General features: G+C 67.3%; 1 protein-coding gene across 1 annotated transcript; it reads left to right on the top strand.

Moving 5' to 3' along the window:
- The first annotated feature begins 3,969 nt into the window (after positions 1-3,969).
- On the top strand, positions 3,970-22,370 carry PIK3C2B (phosphatidylinositol-4-phosphate 3-kinase catalytic subunit type 2 beta). Its single transcript, XM_067310593.1, has 32 exons — positions 3,970-4,930; positions 6,211-6,311; positions 6,642-6,796; positions 7,020-7,140; positions 10,727-10,838; positions 11,016-11,095; positions 11,167-11,230; positions 11,449-11,595; positions 11,944-11,977; positions 12,351-12,546; positions 13,606-13,728; positions 14,591-14,758; positions 15,042-15,153; positions 15,251-15,393; positions 16,150-16,338; positions 16,586-16,679; positions 16,758-16,852; positions 16,946-17,126; positions 17,210-17,317; positions 17,432-17,524; positions 17,644-17,773; positions 18,051-18,187; positions 18,351-18,520; positions 18,704-18,860; positions 19,010-19,119; positions 19,302-19,503; positions 19,885-20,009; positions 20,110-20,227; positions 20,484-20,565; positions 20,810-20,916; positions 21,009-21,137; positions 21,339-22,370. The coding sequence occupies exons 1-32, from the start codon at positions 4,037-4,039 to the stop codon at positions 21,525-21,527; spliced, it is 4,866 nt and encodes a 1,621-aa protein (XP_067166694.1). The 5' UTR covers positions 3,970-4,036; the 3' UTR covers positions 21,528-22,370.
- The last annotated feature ends 5 nt before the right edge of the window (positions 22,371-22,375 follow it).

Genomic DNA, 22,375 nt, shown 5'->3' with positions numbered 1-22,375 from the left:
GAGGGCGGGGGGCTGCAGCCCCCGAACAGTGGGGAGGTTTTGCCGGGCCGCGGCTCACGTCCGGCCTCGGCCGCGGCCCTCCGGCACGCATCGCTTCCACGCCGGCGTCCAGCAATAACACGGGCGAGGGGGCCGCCCTGCGCGGCTGCCGGCCGCCCCGCGCCCCGGGCAGGCGCCTCGCGGAGGGTTTGCGCCGCCGTCGGGCTGCTGCAATCCCGGCGCCGCAGCCAGGCCGGCGGAGCCTCCGCTGCGAGCCCCGGAGAGACCTTTCCGCGCTCGCCCTCCTGGAGCCGCTCCGTCGCTCGCAGGCGGTGCCAGCGCCCGGTGCAGTCGCTGTGGTCGGACGGCCGAAGCGGCTGGGAAACCAACGGAGACGCTGGGGAAACCCGCGGGGCTTTTTGGGCTTCTGCTCGTGGCTCTGCTGCAGCCCCGCACGCCACTGCCGGGTGATTTGAGGCTGGGAAGGTCACAGGGGATCTGACGACTCTGGTATTTAAGAAATAAATCCCGCGGGATCCACCAGCATCCAGGCGTGAGAGCCTCCATCTCGCTTCGCCTGGCGTATCGGGCCGGATCTTCCTGGGAGGAGTTCCCGAGGGCCAGCGGAGTGCTGGGTGCCGGCAGCAGCACGGGAAGCGCGGTGGTGCGGGAAGCACGGCGGTGTGGGAAGTGTGGGAAACGGCAGTGCGGGAAACGCAGCGACGCGGGAAACACAGCGACGCAGGAAGCATGGGAAATTTGGTGGCACGGGAATCACGGGAAGCGCAGCGGCGCGGGAAGCGTGGCATGCCCGGCTGCGGAGAGAGCAGGTCGGTGCTGGCCTGGCGGCTGAAACGCGGCAGAACAAGCACGTCCCCGAAAGCACTGGCACAACCGAGGGATTCGGTCTCTCCGGCCGCAGCTGCGACGGGAGCCAGTGGCGGGAGCCGGATGAGGGGCCTCATTGCCACCAGCAGGTGCTCTGAAATCCTTTGGAGTGGCTTAAAATGCCTGAGGTTTCTGAAAGTCCGAGGATTTTGAGTCCTTTTTTTGGCCTTGGGTTCTCAGCACTGACGTTTGTGGGCGTTTTCGAGCAATGAAGAAAATTGTGTTATCCATAACGGGGGGTTTAGGGCAACGAGTTTCCGGTGGACAAGTGCTACTCGCTTTCGGATCCACGCGCTGCCAGGCAAGCCGTGTGCTGAAGCAGCAATAACGGAGCGCGGGGAAGCGTTTCTCCAAAAGGTGGGATACCAAGCACTCGCTTAACGGCTCTCCCAAGGCTGACGTGACCGTGGCAGATGCCAGGAAATTTAAAGTCAGAAAATTATTCCTATACTATTAGCGGCATTATTTTAAGGAGGAAAAACGTGGTCGTCTCGGCTCCTCTGGAATTTGCATCCAGCCTCTTCAGCTGCCGGGCCGAGACCTAACCCGCGAAATTTCATTCCTATGTAATTTATTTTTAATAGGCTGCCGGGCAGACAGAGGCGCGCGGGGGGAAATGCAGACGGATGCTGCCCCAGCCCTCGGCAAGCGGCGCCGCGAGAGCAGGAACGAGGCTCGCGGAGGCGGGGGGCAGCGGGGCGTCCGTCTCCCCAGCCCGCTTGCTCGCTCTTCGCCTTTCCGGGGAGGTTTGGCGCGCGCCGGGCGGGAGCGGTTCGGCATTCAGCATGTCCGCGGGATGCAGATGCTGCTCCTGGAGACGGGAATGGGTCTGTGGCTTTGTCAGCCACAAAAGTCGGTTTGGTTTTATTGCTTTTGGGTTAAAAGCAGATTTTCTTTGTTCAGCTTCCAGAAGCTCAGGACTGCCAGCTTTTGGGATTTCTATTTTTCTGGGAAAAGCCCACGGCAGTCGGCAGGGGCAGAAATGCTGGGGGAAGGGAACATTTCCAGCCTGTCACCCCACCCCCAGAAGTCATTTTTCCAGTTTGGAAGAACAAAAAAGCTGTTTCAGTGAGGTGTCTGTCAGGCTGGGGGTGGCAGCGACTGATCTGAGCGGTGGTGGGTGGAGTGAGTTTGACAGGCCTCAGCTTGGAGGGGAGAGGCAGCAGCTCCTGCAGTTCAGGCGCAGCCCAGCCCCGCGTTTGCCTGGGGATGGGGGGTCATTTCTCCTCGGCCCCCGCTGCAGTTTTTCCGCGCTCTCGCAGCTGTCTGCCCCGCTTTTCTCGCCGCTGGTAATCCCAGCCTGGCCAAGTTTCGCTGTGCAGGGGCAGCGCTGCGCCCGCCGGGGAAACCTCTCCTCGCGCCGCGCGCCAACTGAGCCGGCGCCGGGCGAAGCGAGGCCGCCGTGGCTGCAGCCGGCTGCGGTTTTGGGGGGGAGACGTGCTCGCAGCAGGCGAAGCCCCCGCCGGGCTAATCGGCGGCCATCTGGTCCAGGCGCCCGCGGGGTCGGGAGGGCTCGTTTGCAGGTCGGGGAGGATCTGGCCGCTGCCGCGTCCGGCGCTTGCAGCGGGTGCTGAGGAGGGCCGGGATGCGGGATGCAGGTGCCGCTCCGTCGGACTCGGGGCAGGATGCAGCCCGGGTCCTTCCCCCCCGCCTGGCCTGCGTACGGTTAGGGCTCCCTGGGTGCGTGCGCCGACGGAGCATCCACGCCGCTCCGGGCAGCGCAGGTTCCCGATCTGCTCAAGGGAACGGTGCTTCCCAGTGTAATTTCTCGCGGTCATGGGAAAGGGCCAGTTGCACATTTTCGCCTTAAACCAGAGCATCATTTTTGCTCTGCGCCTTGCAGAGCCAGTGTCGTGGGGAAGAGGAGGGAGAGCCCAGTCCGCAGCGGGAGCCGCAGCACCGATCCCGCGTCCTTTCCTCGCTGAGGCTCGTGAGCCGGCCCCGGCCGCAGGGCGGAAACTCGGCTGCCTCTCGGCTCGGGAGATTTCAAGTGCCGAGCGTCTCCGAGGGCTTTGGGCTCGCTCCCTTCTCCTGTTTAACATCCACTTAGCTATTTATTTTGCTAGGAAGGCAAGAGGAGGTGAAATATCCCTCCTTGGAGAGCGGCCGGCTGGCCCGGCGCAGCGGCGCTGTCCCAGGGCAGCGGTCCAGGGCGCAAGGCCGGCGGGGCTGGTGCGCAGCTCCGCGTCTCGTGGCTCCACGTCTCGCGGTGCTGCGGTCGCCGCGGCTGGGATGCTTTGGGCAGGGGGCCAGGGAGGCGGTTGGAAGTCTGTCTTTCCCTCCCGGCCGCTCCGCCGAGGAAGGAAGGAGCTGTGCTCGGCGGCAGGGACCGCGCGCCCACGTCGTCAGCCCCAGCGCTCCCAGCGGGAGCTGCTGGCGCTTTGCCCGCGGAGCACCCTGGGGTGCGAGGGCGCTGCGGCAGGCTCGGAGGGATCTGCGGAGCGCCGGGACTGCTGGAGGCTGCGAGAGCCGAGTGCAACATCTGGCTCGGGCGTCTTGCTGGGTACAGCCCTGGGGACCAGCCGGGGAGGTTTCTGCCCCGCTGCCCGGGCGGATGCAAAGCAGACGTCCTCGTCCCCGGCTGCCGGGTCCCGCGGGAGACGCAGGAGGAGGGGAAGGCGGCCCCCTGCCCGGCTCCTTCCTCCCTTGCTCTTCTCTCTCATCTTTTCCTTTCTGTTCGGAAAGGCCCTGGCTTGGCTGCCTTGAGACTGTGCTGTCCTCAAAGCCGTGATGCTCCCGAGGTGGCGAGGTGGCTCGAGGCCATGTCCCAGGTGCATGCCATGAGTTTGCTGGGCCTCAGCCGCGGAGGCGGTGCTGGGTCAGCCTCTCTGCCGCGGCGAGGTTGCAGGTTGAGTCAGCCCCAGATGCAGGCGCCGTCCCCGCCGCCCTCCCTGCTCCCCCTCCGCATCTTATTTTGTCCTCGGGGAAAATCCGCTGGGCGCCAGCAAATCGCCCCAGCAGCTGCTGGGGCCGGGCCGGGCCGACCCCCCCCCCCCCCCCCCCGCCGCTCTCCCGGGGTGGGAGCGTGCGGAGCGCTTAACCCTTTCCCACGCTTAACCCTTCCCCTTGCCCTTCTCCTAGGTGGCCGGCACGCAGCATGCCTTTCTCCTGAGCCCTGAGCCGAGGAGGAGGAGGAGGAGGAGGAGGAGGAGGCCTTCGTCCCGGAGAGATGTCTGCCACCCGCGGCAATGGGGAGCACTGGAAGTCCCTGGAGTCGGTGGGCATCAGCCGCAAAGAGCTGGCGCTGGCCGAAGCGCTGCAGATGGAGTACGACGCTCTGTCCCGCCTGAGGCAGGACAAGGAGGAGAGCCGGGCCAAGCGGCCCGCCGAGCCGCCCCTCATCTCCTGGGACGAGCCCCCCTCGCCCCGCGGCGGCGGCGGCGGCGGCTGCAACGGCATCAAGGGGACGCGCGGGCTCTCCGGCTCCGACCCCACGCTCAACTACCCCCCCGCGGCAGGGGCGCCCGGCTGTCCCGGTGCACCGCCCGGCCCCGGCGGCCAGCCCTGGCTCCTGGGACCCCTCGCCGGGGACTACCTCTACATCCTGGACGGCTCGGGACCCGGCTTCCTCGGAGAGCCGCTCGGCGGCACCTCGCCCCCGGACGGCGGCGGCGGCGGCGGCAGCTCGCCCAAAAAGCTCTCGCCGCCCCCGCTGCCCCCGCGCCACTCCGTCTGGAGCTGCCCCGAGGCGGACGGCTGCTCCCCCAAGGGCCCCCGCAAGGGCCCCCCGCCCAAGGACATCAACACCTTCTCCGCGGCCCGCGGGAAGCTGCTGGGGCGCCGGATCTCCGAGGAGGACCCCTACGGCATCGCCGACCTCGACGGCATCAACGACGCCATCACCTGCCTCAACCTCAAGTCCACGTACGAGGCGGAGGTGCTGCGGGAAGCCACCCGCGGCTGGAAGGAGGGCAGGAGCATCTTCGAGAAGGAGTCGAGCGGCAAGCCCGTGGCCCGCAGCAAGACCATGCCGCCCCAGGTGCCGCCCCGCACCTACGTCTCCCGCTTCGGCAACCGGAAGAACCTGGCGCCCAACAAGAACCGCCGGATCTCGGTGGACCCGGTGAGAGGCTTTTCCACTCCTGCTTCCCAAGCAGGGCTGGGGACGGAGCCGGGAGAGGGAGCGCCGGCCTGTGCGAAGGCCGCGGGGGCAGCGGGAAACGTGGCTCTGCCAGGGCTGCGGCGGCTCTGCCGTGTCCCCGGCACACGCGCGGCACCTCCTTCCCTCGCCCTCCGGAGCCAGCTTCTGCCGAAACCCTGCTGCAAGCATTGGAGCAATGCACGGTCAGTCCCATCCCGCGGTGGGGACGGTGCCCGGAGCAAGGCACAGCTGGTCCATCCTGTGCCAGGGATGGTGCCCAGCGCAGGGTACAGCTGGTCACAGGCTGTGCCGGAGACGGTGCCCACAGCAGGGCACAGCCGGTCCCATCCCACACCTGGGACGGTGCCCGGAGCAGGGCCCAGCTGTTCCCGTGCCGTGCTGGGGACGGTGCCTGGAGCAGGGCACAGCCGGTCCCATCCTGTGCCGGGGATGGTGCCTGGAGCAGGGCACAGCTGGTCCCATGCCGTGCCAGGGACATTGCTCAGAGCAGGGCCCAGCCGTCCCTGTCCCCGCGAGTGCCGTTTCCAGTGGCCGGGCTGCCGGTGGCTTGCAGCAGGGCTCGTGTCCCTGCTCTTCCCGTGAGCTCCACCAACAGCTTGGGAAATGTCACCAAATCCTCTGGGAAGAGACGCGAGTCTCCTCCTGGGAGCCAGCAGCCGCTTTCCCGTTAGGCGTGGAGGGCTCCTAGTATCCTTTCGGATTCCGGCTCCGTTAAACAGCGAGCGAGATACCGCTCTAAACATCCGGGGAAGCCGCCTTGCCTGCGAGCGACGCAGCCGGGACCGCTGGCGGGGGCAGTGCGAGTCGCGCTCTGCTTCCTCGCCGCCAGCAACCGAGTATAAAAGAGCCTCAAAGCTGCCTTTAGCGGCTGCCGCCGTCTCCCGCTTTCTCTCTCCCCCGCTGGGTCAATTGCTCCGACGGCGGGGCTTTGTGGGCCGCCGAGGAGCGCCGGGGACCCCCGCGCCGGGCAGGCTCCGCAGCACGCCGGGGCACGCGTCCGCGGCGAAGTCGGGGCGAGTGAAAGCTCTCGGCACCTTTCCAACCCGAGCTTGTAGGACAATTTATAAGCATAGGATCAGACGGAGCATCTCCGGGGGCACCGTAAGCGGCCGAGGGGGCAGGGAGGCCACCTCGCTTCTTCCTGGGGTCCCCAAGGAGGCGGGCGGGCGGCCGGGGGCTGCAGCCCGCGCGGGACGCTGGCAGCGCCACCGGCTCACGGGCTCGTGCTCCCCCCCCCGTAGGTCGCCCCCCGGCCGCACTCCTTAGCCAACGGCTACGAGCTCTTCGAAGTCTCCGAGGAGAGAGACGAGGAGGTGGCTGCTTTCTGCCACATGCTGGACGTGTAAGTACCCGGGCGATGCCCGGAGCCGTTTCTGGGTCTCTCCTTAAAACACGAGCCGGGGCTGTCGGAGCAGCGCGGGCTGCAGCCCCCGAGGACCTGCCTGCAGGGCTGAGTTAGCCCTGGGCGAAGGAGAGATGTTCTCCATCACCTGCCCGCTGCGGCTGAGCCGGACCCCAGCAAGGGCTGGTGGACGCGGCGCCCTGCAATTGCAGCAGAGCAGCCCTGCGATGGGAACGGCCTGAAACAGAGGCGTTTGCGGGGTGCAAAATACGTGTGGGTGAGGAGCAAAGTGCCATCCCTGACCTCCAACCATCTGTCCTCTGCCCGCAGGCTGCGCTCGGGCTACAGCACCCAGGATTATTCCCTCACCGGCTACGTGTGGAGCACGGTCAACCTCAGCCCCGAGCACCTGGGCCACGGCGTGAGCCTGAAGGTGACGGTGGTGTGCGACAGCCTGCGGGAGCCGCTCACCTTCACCTGCGACTGTAAGTGTCCGGCCGGGCAGAGGCTCCTGCCCGTCCCCCTCGCGATGTTCGGGGGGCCCCGGGATGACGCAGGGCAGGGTAAGACTCGAGCAACAGAGTCTTTGGGCGGTTCTCCACCGAGTTCCTGGTGGCCGTGCACGAAGCAGCGTCGCCCCGTCCCTGGGGCTGGCGTCACAGCGCGGGGACCGCGGCGCCCGGCTCAGCGCGCCGCTCCGGCCCCCAGGCTCCTCCACGGTGGACCTGCTCATCTACCAGACGCTGTGCTACACGCACGACGAGCTGCACGCCGTCGACGTCGAGGACTTCGTGCTCAAGCTCTGCGGCCTGGAGGAATTCCTGCAAAAGTGAGCGTGCGGAGGGGACCCGCGTGGGGACGGCGGGTCCGGGCTGGCGCGCGGGTCGCCCCTTAACCGGCTCGCGCGCCCCGTGCGCGGCCTCGGGAGGCAGCGGTGGATGGCCTGGGGTTTGTCCTCCCGCGTCCAAGTGCACGTCAGGAGCCTCTTCGCTGCTCCCTTTCCTGCCTCCCGAATCAGGGCGATGCTCTGGCCAAAAGCAGCGTGTCGGGAGCATCTTTCTCGGCAGCAGGACGTAAGTCAGCAGCTGACCCCCACGTGCCTGCAGCGCGGGCTCGCGGAAAGCCCTAAAAATCAGGGAGCTGCCAAAAAAGCTCTTTGGAAGAGTATTAATAATAGCGATGTCACTTTGCCGAGTGGTCGGGCCCAGCTGTCCGGGCGGGAGCTTGGCTTCTCCATGCCTGTTTTTAAATTGCGGAGGGAGGCTTTGAAAGGTCATTTCCAGGGGAAAGGCAGGGGAAGATGAGAGGGATTTCAGGGGTTTTCCAAGTCTGCCTCAGAAATGTCCTTTTCTGCAAAGGGGGTAGAAAAGGGACACGTTTGCCTTCTCGTGTGAAACGCAACCAAAATCAACCTGTCTTTTCCTCGGCTTCCTCAGCTGCGGAGGAGCAGCCTGGGAGCTCCCTGCCCGTGGCTGGGGCCCCGCGGCCGCCGTTGGGGTCCCCTGTGCCGGCTGCTGTCCCACGGGCGGGTTAATCGGGGAGGGAGGACGCTGGTCGCGGTCTGAGTTTGCGTCGCTGGAGCTCGTGGCCCGGCCGCGCTGCCCGGGCACGCGAGCTGGCACGCGCAGAGCAAATGCCGCTGCGGCCGGGGAGCAGCCGCCGCCGCGCAGGGCGGTTTGGCGCGCAGGCGGCAGATCCAGGGAATGACTCTCCCAGATCACTTGCAGTTTTCCAGCACGGAAAGCAATAAAAGCTTTCTAAGCCTCGGGGCTATTTCCTGTTGCTGAGCCGCGGGGACGGCGTGCGCAGGAGCGCAGGGCCGCCGGCCGGGTGCAGGGCTGGGGCTGGGCGGTCGGAGCAGCGGCGTGGGGGCTGCCGGACCCCGGGCTCTCGGCCGCCTTCCCGGGGGCAGGCTCCTGCCTGCGGAGATCCCTCCCCGGCTCGCTGCTCCCCCTTCTGCGCTGCCTTTAGCCCGAGGAAAGCTGCATTTCTGGAGCGGTTTCTGTGTCCGATCTCCCCGAAGCTCTCTCCAAGGCAAGAGGCAGGGTAGACATGCACGCACGGGCATACGCAGCGTTTCCAGTCGGCTCCGTGCAGCGAGCCAGCTCCAGCTCTTGGAGAGCTGCCCCAAGGCCTGGCGTTGCAGCCTGAAATCCGTGGGAGCTTTGCCACTGCCTCCAACAGCCGCAGTTTTGGGCCCTAAAGGGGCAGCTGGGAATAGCTCAGCATGGGAGCGCCTCCGTAACGGCACCGTGCAGCCTCGGTGCCGGGGAGAGGGGCGAGGAGAGCTCAGCAGAGCCCAGCCGGTGGTCCGGGCTGGCCGGCGCAGCCGTTTGAAGGGGCTCTTCCCGTCTGCGCTGAGCCGTCGTGCAGCTGAGCAGCGTGTGTGTGCACGGATGTGGCGGGGTGTGATTGCACGCCGCGGGGTGCGCAAGCTGTTGAGCATCCAGGGACATGGGAGTGTTTGCACAGACCCCACCCATGCAGCAAACCTCTGCCGTGAGCCGGCTCTGGGGCTGCCGGGAAGCGCCGGGAGGGCCCGGCTGTGGGATGGACACAGGCGGCTTGCAGGGAACCGCTCTCCGAAGGGACGGCTGGAGCAAAGCTCCCGAGGGAGCAGCGTGTTCCCCTCCGTCCCCGCTGGGCTTCAGCTGTGGGGCTTTTCTCTGTGAATGCTGTCGTTGTCAGCAAAAAGATTTTCTCTGTTTTCTCTAATGAGCCTTAACTAGAAGCAGCCTCTGTTGGAAAAAGGGCATTTGCATCAGGGCAGCCAGCAGCGCTTTGCCGTGTCTTTTACAGGCTCCTCCTCAGCGCTGGTTTTTAGGGAGATTAGCGCTTTGGCTGTGCAGGGGGAAGGGGCGAGATCAGCCCTTCCTTCCTCCTCGGCCCCGGAGCGAACCGCTGCCTGTGGGATGCTGCAGCCGTCGCACCGGCTCCAAGGCCGGTTTGGCAGGGCCGGGGATGGCCGTCTCGGGAGCCGTTCCTTTCCGCAGCACTCCTGCGTGCTCTGGGGCGAATTCCCTCGCTTCTACCCAGTTTCTCCCTTTGGAAAATGGGTCACCAGAGCCTCATCCCCTCCGCTATGCAGATCGTGGGCTATGCCAAGGGCCTCGCTCTTGCCGTGTCGGAGCGCAGAGCCCAGCGCGGCGGGGAGCCCTGCTCAGCGAGGGGCGTGCAAAGAGCATGACAGCCTTTTCCGCCTCTCCGTGTGCCCCATGCCTTGTTCTGGCAGGGAACGGAGCATCCCGGGCGCTGAGCAGGACACGCTGTGCCTGCCGCGTCCCCAGCGAGCCGTTCCTGGGAACCCGCGTGGGAAGGCGCTGCTCTATCTCCCCGGGGGCTCTCAAAGGACCTTTGAGAAAGCCCCGGGGAATAAAGCCCTTTTGTTCCCGACTTTTTCTTTTCACGCCTTCCCCAGCGGAGGAGATGCCGGAAGCGCGGAAGCACCGTGCGGAGCTGGTCGAGCTGCTGCGCTCCGAAACCAGCCCGAGCTGCCGCGGCTTTCCGCAGCCTGGCTTTGCTCCCGCAAAGCAGGACGGAGCGGGACGAGCCCCCGGCGGGGGGGAAAGGTGGGAGGAGGGGGGCAGCCGAGCGGTTTGCATCCGCAGGGTCTCTTGCAGCGCGGCCGCGGCGGGTGTGCGGGACGCCGGCCCCGCGGCGCTGAGACCAGGGCAAGGCTTCCTGCGGCGCCGCCGCCGCATTGTCCCGCATGGGCAGGGGCCGGGCAGGGCGACGTCCGTCCTTTAGGAAATGGGGGGCTTCCCAGCTCGGTGCTGCCTGGGAGGCTTCCCGGCTCCCCGATTCCGGCAGCTCGGGACCCGCGGGGTGCCCCGAGCGTCCTGCCGCTGCGGCCCCGTCCTGCCCTCGCGCCTGCAGATGTGCTGCCTCCCCATCCTCCCCCTCGGTGCCGTGCCCTCGGCAGCAGCTGAGCTGCCTCCTTCTCCCCCGCAGCTGGCAAAGAAAGCGGCTCTGTGCGGCCTGGCGGGTCCCTGCTCTGCTCCCCGCGTGGTTTTTCCCCCCCACGTGTCTCCCCGCGGTGCTGGCAGGCAGCCTGGCGCACCCCTCCGCGCGCTGCCGGCGTTGCCCACGTCCCCTTGTGAGCCGGAGCAGCCTCCGGCTCCCTGTACCCGCGCGGTGCTTCCCACGCTTCGGGAGCCAGGTCTGGAGATGACGGGTGCCCCCGTGCCCGGTCCCAGCCTCCGGAGCACGCCTGCTTTTCGGAGGGTGCAGGGGAAGGAGCAAAAACAACAGCCGATTCTTATGCTTTCCTAGCACAAGTGACCTAATGCCGCTAATTCTGCAGGCGCGGGGGGGTAGGACCAGGCACCCCAGCTTGAATTTCCAGGCTTTTCCCATCCCGGTGCTGCCGGGCGGGAGAGGCTGCGGGCCCAGGCGTCTTGCACGTGTCCCCGCAGCAAGCACGCGCTGGGGAGCCACGAGTACATCCAGCACTGCAGGAAGTTCGACATCGACATCCGCCTGCAGCTGATGCGGAGGAAGGCGGTGCGCAGCGACCTGGCCAGGACGGTGAGTGGGGCCGTCGTCGGGCCTCCACCCCACGGAGGGCGGGGGGGACCCTGCCTCGTCCCCGCGCCCTCCCGTCACGCTCGCCGCCCCGCGGGAAATGCTCCGGCTTTGCAAAGCCGCTGCGCGCCGCGGCCGCGCGCCGGCGGTCCGCAGCACCCTGGCGCTCTCCTCCGGCAGGCGAACGACGACCGGAGCCCCTCGACGCTCAACCACTACATCCACCTGCAGGAGCGGCCCATCAAGCAGACCATCAGCAGGTACGGGGGGCCCCGGCGGCCCCGCGGCGGCCCCCACTCGCCGGGGCTCAGCGCCGCTCTCTGTCCCCCAGGCAGGCCCTGAGTCTCCTCTTCGACACCTTCCACAACGAGGTGGACGCCTTCCTGGCGGCCGAGGTGAGCGCGCGGGGGAAACCGAGGCACGGGCTGGTGCACGGCCCCTGCACGCCGCGGGCATCTGAGCCGGCTGTAGGCGGCGGGCAGCACCCTCTGCCCGGCTCCAGCCGCTGCTCTGCCGGCACCGGGCTTCCCGGGGCTCGGAGAGGGGTGGGAGAGCCCCGGCTCCCGGCCGTCGCCGCCTGCGGTGTCGTGCGAGCCCTCCGCCCGCCTTCCAGGGAGACTTCCAGCTGAAGGCCGAGCGGGTGATCCAGTCCGTCATGGCCATTTGCAACGCCCTGGCTGCCGTGGAGTCGCAGGAGATCACGGGAGCCCTGAACCAGATGCCCCCCTGCCCTTCCCGCATGCAGCCCAAAATCCAGAAGGTGAGCGACGAGCCCCGGCGGCGCCGGCCCCGGGAAGGGCTGGGGGCACCGAGCGCGGCCCCGGGCAGAGGCGGCTCGGCCTGGGGGCACAGTGGGAGAAGCGTCCGTGGGTTTCCACGGCCCTGTTCCCTTTCCTCCCTGCCATACCACGTGCAAAATTCCTCAACAGCCGGGCACAGGCAGCTAGTGCTAGCCCGGGGTGCCAGGGAGCGGGACGCTTCCCCAGGCTGCTTACCGAAAGCCGCTGGCTGGGAGCACCGCTTGCAGCCGCAGCCTGCAGCACAGGGCTCGTTCTGATACCGCTTTTCTGTTTTCTTTTCTTTTCTTTTCTTTTTTTTCCCTCAACAGGATCCAAGTGTTCTGGCCAAGAGGGAAAATCGAGGTATTTCTATTCCCTTCCTCCCCTTCTGGGCTGAAGTTCTTGGTGCTTTTAATCTTCAAACCCCTCCTCCTAGATTATTAAGAGCAAAAAATGTGTTTGAGACTTGTCTGTTTAAGAAAAGAAGGTTTCTGGAGGCAACAGCTATTGTTTCTCCCCGTAAATTCAGCAGAAGGGGAAGATTAAAATTCTTCCTCTCGCCTGCTTGGTCCCAGAAGAGCTCTGTCCGCGGTTGGACCTGCTGGGTCCCGCGCGCCCAGCCCCGGGGTCTCCCCAGCGTCCCCGTCCCACGCGGGAAGGGGGTGGCGTGGGGTGGCAGCGTGCGGGGGGACGCGGCCCCGCGGAGCCCCCCGTCTCACCGCTGCCTCCCCGCCAGAGAGGATCGTGGAGAGCCTGACGGCCTCCATCCTGGACCTGGTGGAGCTGTACTGCAACACCTTCAACGCCGACTTCCAGACGGCCGTGCACGGCAGCAGGAAGCACTACCTGGTGCAGGAGGCCCGGCTGCTCACCTGCCCCCTCTCCTTCACCGTCTACGCCACCCACCGCATCCCCATCACCTGGGCTGCCAGGTGAGGGCCGCGGCGCGGGGCACGGTCCTGAGCACCTCCCGTGCTCATTTAACCCATGTTCGATGGACCTCAGCAGGGGGGTTCCTCCCCCCGGGCTGGCCAGAGCGCGTCCCCGTCCCACATCTGCAGCAGGCACGGGCAAAAAAAGGGCTAAGGCGCCCCGGAGCTGCTAAAGGGCAGGAGCACGGGGCGATGCACGGCCGGAGCTGGGGGCGCCCGGCGCGCTGGTGCTCGCGGACGCGGCGGTGGAGGGTGCCCTGAGCCAGCGGGATGCCAGGGCATCTCCAGCGCGGCAGCAGGCACCGGCTGCAGCGGCACCAGGGCCGGAGCCGGGCTGGGCTCCGCGGCGCTCTGCCCGTGCCAGCCGGCGCAGGAGCGCCCGGGGCTGGCCGCGGCCCTGCAAACGGTGACAGATGGCCCCGTCCCAGCCGGAGCCTGGTCCCCTCGCCCCGCGGCAGCTCCGGCCGCGCGCTCGCTTCCCGGGATGCGCCTTTGTTAGCGGCCGCCCGTGCTTGGCCCCGTGCGGAGGACGGCCGCGCCGCTGGCTGCTCGCAGGCCCCGGCAGCCGGAGCTGCCGCGGGGAGGGCGCGCGAGGCAGAGGCAGAGGCAGCGGCGGCGGCAGCCACCCCGCCGGGGACCCCTCGCCTTTGTCCTGTCCTTAATGTATTCCCACTGGTGACTGCCTCCGAACAAAGCGGGTAGCCTGGGAAATGCAGGCAGCCCCTGACCTCCGGGGCCCCCGCAGCCCTCCCCGGATTGTCGCTCGGCACCTGCCACATGGCAGGGCCCTCCCGGGAGACCCCCGTGTGATGGCATTCGCGGCGGCATATGGCGATCCGGCTGGGAGGGACGGGGGCTCCCCGCTCCGCGCCCCCTTCCCGAGCTGCCGGGGGTGGGGGGAAGGAAGCGATGCCGGTGCGAGGAGCAGCCCCACGCACGGGGGCACGTAGCGGGGTAAAGCCCCCCTGCGCCGGCTCTGCCCGCCCCGTGCAAAGCCCCGGGCACCTCCCGCGCCCGCCGCGGCTCCTGCCCTTCACGCCGCCTCTCCTCCCTTTGCAGCTACGAAGATTTCTACCTCTCCTGCTCCCTCAGCCACGGCGGCAAGGAGCTCTGCAGCCCCCTGCACACCAGGAAGGCCCATGTCTACAAGTACCTCTTCCACCTCATCATCTGGGACCAGCAGTAAGGAGCTCCTGGGAGCTGGGTGCCATCCGGAGTGACGCTGCCTCCTCCTCCTCCTCCTCCCTTGGGTCCTCCAGCTCCTCTCCTCGCCGTTCCCCATTTCGGGGCGGCCCCATCCGCCAGCCTGCTGGAGCGGTTGTTGCGCCGGCGGTGCTCAGGCTGGAGGGAGCGCGAGTGTCGGAAGCCCTGGTGTCATTCCCGGGAATAGCGCTGGCTCGCGGCTCCAGCCCTGTGATCCCTGCGCCCGGGTGTTTGCACCCAGCTGCCCTGGGAGAAAGGGGATCTGCTCTAAAAATAGCCCTGGGAGCAGGCAGGGAGGCTGTGCCGAGCCCTTGCCGCGCCTGGCATCCGCACCAGGGATGGGAACGGGATAATTTTAGCAGGCGCCTGTCCCCCCCGAAGGACACGCACCGAGCGGCCGGTGGTGCCGGCGCGGAGAGGAGCTGAGCTGCGGGCCGGTCTCCTCCGCGCGGCTCTCCCCTTCGCCCGCCCGCGGGCGGGATGTAGCTCTCGCCGGCGGCTCCCCGGGACCGCTGCGGGCTGCGAGAGGAGCCGCGGCCCCGGCTGCTCCGGGGGACGGTGCTGCCCGTGGCGGGGCTGGTGCGGGGCGGGAGAAGCCGGCCGAGGTCAGTGCGTGCGGCCCGGAGGGGAGGCAGGCGGCTCTCAGAGAGGGTGCACGGGGTGCCCCGCTTGGGGGTACCCGACGGTACCCGCGATGCCGGTGGCAAAGGCATTTGCCGGCCTCGTCCCTCTCGGGGCATGCCTGGCATCCCGCGGCGGCGGTGCCGAGGCCGGCATGTGCCCCGGGGCACCAGCAGCCTCCTGCCCCGGCATGGCTGAGCCGCCCGCTGCTCTCTTCCAGGATCTGCTTCCCCGTCCAGGTGAACCGGCTGCCGCGGGAGACGCTGCTGAGCGTCACGCTCTTCGCCGTGCCCGTCCCGCCGCCCGGGAGCTCCTCCGAGACCAACAAGCAGCGGCGGGTGCCCGAGGCTCTGGGCTGGGTCACCACCCCGCTCTTCAACTTCAGGCAGTACGTATCCGTCCGGTGGCAGGAGGGGTGGGCGAGGGGGACGTGCCGGTGCCCCCGGGGTGGCTGCCGGAGGGTCCCCAGCGCCGGAGGGTCCCCAGCGCCTTGGCTCGGCCCGGGGCCAGCAGTCGCCTCGGCCAAGCCGCCGGCTCCCTGTTGGCACCTTGCCGGCTGCCGGATTCGTGCCGGGGGGCGTCTCCATCCCGAAGAGCATCGCTGCGGCGGGGAAGGCAGCCCCCCGGGAAAGCGGGGCGCTCAGTGCCCCCCTCCCCGCTCGCTCCCGCAGGGTGCTGACCTGCGGGCGGAAGCTCTTGGGCTTGTGGCCGGCGACGCAGGACAACTCCAGAGCCCGCTCCAGCGCTCCCAACTTCAACCAGCCCGACAGCGTCATTCTGCAGGTGCGTCGCGGCGGCCCTGCGCCCCGCTGCGGAGGGGCCGGGGGGGCCGCGCTGTCCCCCCCCCCCGCCCCGGCTCATCCCGCCGCCTCTGCCCCAGGTCGACTTCCCCACCTCCGCCTTCGATGTGAAGTTCACGAGCCCGCTGGCGGCCGACTTCAGCCCCAGGTACGAGTTCGGCAGCCTGGGGGAGGAGGACCAGCGCAAGCTGCGGGAGGCCATGCAGAAGAAGTCGCTCTACTGGTGAGAAGGGGGGGGGAGAGCGTCGTCCCGCCCGGGTGGGACCGTCCCTGCGCCTCCCCGCGGCCCCCGCCACGCCGGAGGCTGCAGCTGATGAGCCCCCCGGCAATGCTCGCGCCGGCAGGGAGCGTTTCGGGGCCTGACCCTGCCCTGGGCAGCCCGGGGCTCCCCCGAGGGAGCGCTGGGGTTCGGGGTGAACCTGGGGTTTTGGCGTTTGGTGGAGCTGCCTCCCTGCAGCTGTTTGTCATCTGCGCATCCTCCCGCGCTCCGGCAGCGGGGAGCGAGCAGAGGAGCAGCCTTTCCCGGATGTCCGTGTTCGCGGAGGGTTTCTCCAGACACGTCCCTTCCCCAGCAGGCACGGCCGAGCCGGGCTGCCGTCCTCCGGCGCTGGCTATAAACAGGAAGGATCAGGTGTCGGCAGCTGCGCTGGGACCCGCTGCGCGCAGGGCCGGGGTGCGCCGTGTGCTGGGCCAGCGTCCGGGGGTCCCACCAGGGTGGCAGGAGGCAGAACAAGGTCTCACGGGGCACGCTGCGCCCTTGGCACCGGTCTCCCCGCTCTCTCCAGCACGGGGTGTCGTGCAGGGCCCCTGCGGCAAGCCGCTCTCCAGCCCGGCACCATGCACTGCACCGTGCAGCGCGGTGCAGAGCTGCCCGCTGAATTTGCCTCCCTGCACCGTGCCATGGTGGGGGCAGAGGGATGCCGCAGCCCCCAGCTGAGCTTGAGCCGCGCGCCCCGCGCTCCTCTCCCCGCTGCCCTAGGCTGATGGAGGCCGATCGGAAGCGGCTCTGGGAAAAGCGCTACTACTGCCACGCGGAGCCCAGCGCGCTGCCCATGCTGCTGGCCAGCGCGCCCAGCTGGGAGTGGGCCTGCCTGCCCGACATCTACGCCCTGCTGAAGCAGTGGAGCTACGTCAACCACCAGGATGCCCTGGGGCTGCTGCACGCCACGTAAGCCGCCGGCGCGCGAGGGGCAGGGGGCTGCGCCTGCGGCGGTCGGGCTGCCCTCCGGCCCGGGGCCACCAAGAGGGGAGAGGGCAGCGGTGGAAATGGGGTCAAGTAACCCCAATGCCACTGAGTAACCAGGGAGCTGAAGAGCATCCAGGGCTGCGTCCGCTTTGGCAGCGGGAGCGGGCGCTCTGCCGAGTCCTGGGGCCGGTGGGCACCGCTGTCCCGGTGACTCCTGCTCCGGCCGCAGGTTCCCGGATCAGGAGGTGCGGAGAACGGCCGTGCAGTGGATCGACTCCATCTCCGACACGGAGCTGCTGGACTACCTGCCCCAGCTGGTCCAGGTGAGCGGCAGCTCCCGCGGTCCCCGGGGGCCCAGCCTGCCGGTCCCCTGACCCGCGTGTCCCCTCTCCTCCGTCCAGGCGCTGAAGTACGAGTGCTACCTGGACAGCCCGCTGGTGCGCTTCCTCATGAAGCGGGCTATCTGCGACCTGAAAATCACCCACTACTTCTTCTGGTAAGGGATGTCCCGAGAGGTCGGGGTGGTGGGCAGCGGCGGGGGCTGCCAGCGGGGCCGACCTGACCCCGCGCCACCTCCGCTGCCGCCCAGGCTGCTCAAGGACGGTCTCAAGGACTCGCAGTTCAGCATCCGCTACCAGTACCTGCTGGCCGCCCTGCTCTGCTGCTGCGGCAAGGGGCTGCGGGAGGAGTTCGACCGCCAGTGCCTGCTGGTCAACACGCTGGCCAAGCTGGCCCAGCAAGTGCGGGAGGCCGCGCCGTCCGCGCGCCAGGTGAGTCCCGGGGCGGCGGGGACGGAGCGGGGCCACCGCGCTGCGCCGCGCCGCGTCTCAGCGCTGCGTGTCCTCCCCGGCAGGCCATCCTCCGCGAGGGGCTGGAGGACGTGAAGCAGTTCTTCAAGGCGAACGGGTCGTGCCGGCTGCCGCTGAGCCCCAGCCTGCTGGTGAAGGGGATCGTGCCCAGGGTGAGCGGCAGCGCCGGACCCTCGCGGGGCTGCGGAGCAAGGTGCCACGGCTCGGGGAGGCGCTAACCCTCTCCCCTAACCCTGACGGGCTGCTCTTTCCTCCGCCGGCGGCAGGACTGCTCCTATTTCAACTCCAACGCCGTCCCCTTGAAGCTCTCCTTCCAGAACGTCGATCCCCTTGGGGAAAATATCCGGGTCATCTTCAAGGTGAGGCTGTCCCGCTGGTGATGCCCAGGCACGGGTACGGCTGTCCCGCTCCGCAGGGGCGGCTCTGCTTTTTGCCTGGCATTTCCCGGGTCTGACCGGTCTCCCCTGGGGGTTCGCAGTGCGGAGACGACCTGCGGCAGGACATGCTGACGCTGCAGATGATCCGGATTATGAACAAGATCTGGGTGCAGGAGGGGCTGGACATGCGCATGGTCATCTTCCGCTGCTTCTCAACAGGCCGTGGCCGAGGTAACCAGACGTCGGGGCATCCCCAGGCGCCGGTGGCCCCCGGGGTTGTGATGCTCCTGGGTTGGTGATAGCCTAGGAGGGCTCCAGCCACTGCAGGTAGCTGTGGTTCACCTTGTGGGTTGATCCCACCAGTCCGCCTGTAGGAGCATGGCTTTTGTGGACTGCCACCGAACGGTGACAGCTGGGGAACAGCCAGGTCGGTGGTGAATGGGGCTGGGGGTCTCTGCACTGCCCTGAGCTGGCAGGATGGGTCTCACCCTGCTGTCTCGACTGCCAGGCATGGTGGAGATGATCCCCAGCGCCGAGACCCTGCGCAAAATCCAGGTGGAGCATGGCGTGACGGGCTCCTTCAAAGACCGCCCGCTGGCAGACTGGCTGCAGAAACACAACCCCGGGGAGGACGAGTACGAGAAGGTGAGGATGAGCGTGGCAGGGTCCCTGCTCTTCACACCCCCTTTCCAAGGACAAGACGCATCACTTCCCAACAAGCGGGTACCAGCACAGCCCTGCTCCCACCACAGGGCTGTCCAGCCTTTCTCCTTGCCCTGGCCGCTCCAACCCTCCCCTCCTCTCCCAGGCTGTGGAGAACTTTATCTACTCGTGTGCGGGCTGCTGCGTGGCTACGTACGTGCTGGGCATCTGCGATCGGCACAATGACAACATCATGCTCAAAACCACCGGCCACATGTTTCACATCGACTTCGGCAGGTTTCTGGGCCACGCACAGATGTTTGGCAACATCAAGAGGTGAGAAAAGTCCCTGGTATCTCCTTTCCCCTTGCTTTAGCACCCGCACTGCCTGGAGCAGAGATTCGCCCTGATTTTGTAGGTGAACCCCTCCGTCCCCGGTGCTGTCGTGCCGTGGCCCCAGCGGCGGGTGACCCTAGCCATGCTAACGTGGCACTTTCTGCGCATCTTTCCCCGGCGCAGGGACCGGGCCCCGTTCGTCTTCACTTCGGACATGGCGTACGTCATTAACGGCGGGGACAAGCCCTCCAGCCGCTTCCACGACTTCGTCGACCTGTGCTGCCAGGCGTACAACCTCATCCGCAAGCACACCCACCTCTTCCTCAACCTGCTGGGGCTGGTGAGAGCCGGGGGGCCGCAGGCGGCTTGCTTGCTCCTCCGCAGCATGGCGGGGACGGCTCGAGGATGGGATCCCCTAAGGGCTGGTGGTTCTCCTTCCACCCCAAGCCCCAGCCTCGCCTGCCCTCACCGGGTTGCTCTGCTCCCCAGATGCTGTCCTGCGGCATCCCCGAGCTCTCCGACCTGGAGGACCTCAAGTACGTCTACGATGCCCTGAGGCCGCAGGACTCTGAAGCCGATGCCACCACTTACTTCACCAGGTAAAGGACGTGGGCATGCTGGCTGAGAGATGGGGCAGGATGGGACGGTGGGAGCGGAGACCTCTCAGTTGGAGGTACGGGCACCGGCTCCTTCTCAGCAGGGAGCTGGGCTCCGTAACCTGGCACTGCGGCACCGAGAGCAGATGGACCCCTCCGTGCTGAGCACGTGGCCTTCATTGCAGGTTAATCGAGTCCAGCCTGGGCAGCGTGGCCACCAAGCTCAACTTCTTCATCCACAACCTGGCGCAGATGAAGTTCACGGGCTCTGATGCCCGCCCGACCCTCTCCTTCGCCCCCCGCACGCACACCATCAAGACATCCGGCCGGATCCGCGACGTCTTCCTGTGCCGCCACGAGAGAGTCTTCAACCCCAGCAAGGGTTACGTGAGTTGGGAGGGTTGAGGTTACCTGGGGGCGTCAGGCAGCCGAGCCGTCCGGAGGGATGGGGAACGGGGCACCTATTGATAGCAGCTCTGGTGCTGCTGGAGGAAGAGTCTCTCGTCGGTATAATTAGAAGCAGACACGCCTGCCACATCCACAAGGAGGTCTTAATTTAATTTCTCCCTCCCTATTCCTGTCATTCCTTCTCTGAGAGCTGGTTCCTGCCCTGGATTGCAAATAATAGCAAAGGGACGACCTAGTCTCTAGCCTAGGACAGTTCTGTCCTGCTGCTTTTTCCCCTGCCCGTCCCTTAACGCTGCTAAACCCAGAGCCGCATCCTTGCCCGGCAGCACCGGCCCGCATTACAGCCGCGTCTCCCCGCAGACCTACGTGGTGAAGGTGCAGCGGGAGAGCCCGTGCGAGGTGGCCTTCGTGCAGCGCACCTTCGAGGAGTTCCAGGAGCTGCACAACAAGCTGCGCCTCGTCTTCCCCTCCTCGCTGCTGCCCAGGTATCCCGGCGGGGCCGCGTTCGCATCCCCGCGAGCACGGGACCGCGCGTTCCCCTGCCCCGAGGGGTTCGCCCACTCTCCCTTCGCCCGTGCGGGGCAGTTTCCCCAGCAGGTTTGTGATCGGGCGGTCGCGGGGAGAGGCGGTGGCTGAGAGGAGGAAGGAGGAGCTCAACGGCTACATCTGGCACCTCATCCACTCGGCTCCCGAGGTGGCGGAGGTGAGGGGGGTGCTTGGAGCGGGCGCTGGGTGGAGAGGGCTGCTCTCCACGGGGGCTTTTCCTCCTGAGAAGCAGGGATGGCACCAGGGCCCTGCGAGGTTCACCTGGCCTAGGTGGGAAAGGTCCATGGGATCTGTTGAGGTGGACGTGCTACGTGAAACGTCAGAGCATGCACCATGCACGGCTCGCGAACGGCGAGACTGGGCGATGCACGGCCGCCTCCGGCGCCGGTAACGGCCTCCACCTTGCCTTGCAGTGCGACCTCATCTACACCTTCTTCCACCCCCTGCCACGGGACGAGAAGGCGGCTGGCACCAACCCGGCCCCAAAGCCTGCAGGTACCCGATCCCACGCCTCGTGGAGCAAAGGGAAGGGGGGGCCTCGGAGCCAGGCGCCGCATCCCTCCCCGGCCCTCCTGAGCAGGACAGACGGATGGGCGGCTGCTGCGTGGGGTGGCTGCCCTCCTGCCACGTGCTGGGGAGCTGGCACGGAGCTCGGGACAGCGGCTGCCCGGCCGCGTGGTGGCTGCACCCGCCGCCCACCCTCCGGCGCTGCTGCCATCCCTCCTCTTCTCCTTTCCAGATGCCACGTGGGCTCGGCCCGTGGGGAAGGTCGGCGGGGAGGTGAAGCTCTCCATCTCCTACAAGAACAACAAGCTCTTCATCATGGTGATGCACATCCGGGGTCTGGTAGGTGCCCGACTCCTCGGAGGCATCTCCCGGCTCCGAGCACACATCCCGCCGCACAGCTAACTGGGTGTCCCCGCTCCTCTGCCCCGCAGCAGCCGCTCCAGGACGGCAACGACCCCGACCCATACGTCAAGACCTACCTGCTGCCCGACCCCCAGAAGACCACCAAGAGGAAAACCAAAGTGGCCCGGAAAACCTGCAACCCCACGTACAACGAGATGGTAGGAGGGGGTCCGGCGGGCCAGGGGGGTGCCCACGGAGGGTCAAACCCATGCTGTGGGTCCGGTAAAGGGGCTTGGAGGCTCGGCTGGGAGCAGGCACGGAGGTGCCCGTTGGGGAGGGCGAAGGATGAGTCCGCGCAGGGGGCCTCTGCACCAGGAGGGTGGCCTGGGCTGAGGCCCTGCGCCGCTCTGCGCCCGCAGCTGGTCTACGACGGGGTTCCCAAGGGCGACCTGCAGCAGCGGGAGCTGCGCCTGAGCGTCCTCAGCGAGGAGGGCTTCTGGGAGAACATCCTCCTCGGCGAGGTCGGCATCAAGCTGCGGGACCTGGACCTGACGCAGGAGAAGATGGGCTGGTTCGCGCTGGGCTCCCGGGGACACGGGACCCTCTGAGGAGCCCGGCGGCGGTGGCAGTGTCCTCGACCCATGTCCCGCCGGCGCGGGGGTCCCGCTCCAGGAGTTGTATCCTGGACTGACGGACGGATTTCAGGGCCCGCCGGTGGGGGCCGGGGACGCCGTCACGGCCCGTCGCGGGGACTTTGTTCTCTCTGTGTTTTGCCTGTAGGGACTGGGCGCTCGAGTCATGATAGGGCCCCTATCGTGACGTGGAAAGCTGCAGTAGACGTCTTCTTTTTTAAGTTTACCTTGTGTCAAGGGAGCAACGTGGGGGGGGACGGGGTCAGGGAGGACTGTTGGGGGCCTTTCGGGGGGTCTATTTCTTCCTTTTGGGACATCGGTATTTTAATTTTTTTTAATAACAATGAGTAGCGTGCGTCCAGATGGGGCAGGAGGCCTGGGGACGGGGGCGGAGAGGAGACGGAGCCATCGGAGCTCGTCTCCTGGCCGTCCTCTCCCATCTAGCGTCGGAGCCGGGGAGCGCCCCGCGCGCGGCTCCTCCGCCCCGGGATGCAGGCTTGGTGCCTGTGGTGCTTTGTTTACAGCGCGAGCTCCGTAAACGGATGAAACGTTTCTCAGGATCGAGAATAATGAACTTATCTTTATATTAAAAAAAAAAAAAAGTTTTAAGTATTGTATCTAGCAGGAGACGGGGTTTGGAGGGAAGCCGAGGGTGCAGAAGGACGCGGCGCCCGAGCCGTCCCCGCGGCGGGCCGGGTAACTCTCCCCCCGCGGCGGGGCGCGAGGCTGCGCGTAGGGCTCCTGAAGCTGGCACCTTTCCGGCATTGGTATCCTCCTGGCTGTAACACGGTGGCATTAAAATAAAGGAGATGAAATGCAGCAAG

This window comes from Apteryx mantelli, chromosome 25 (assembly GCF_036417845.1).
Source record: "Apteryx mantelli isolate bAptMan1 chromosome 25, bAptMan1.hap1, whole genome shotgun sequence".
Classification (NCBI taxonomy): Eukaryota; Metazoa; Chordata; class Aves; order Apterygiformes; family Apterygidae; genus Apteryx; species Apteryx mantelli.
Note: the sequence above shows the minus strand (reverse complement) of the source record. Positions and strands in the feature narration are given on the sequence as shown.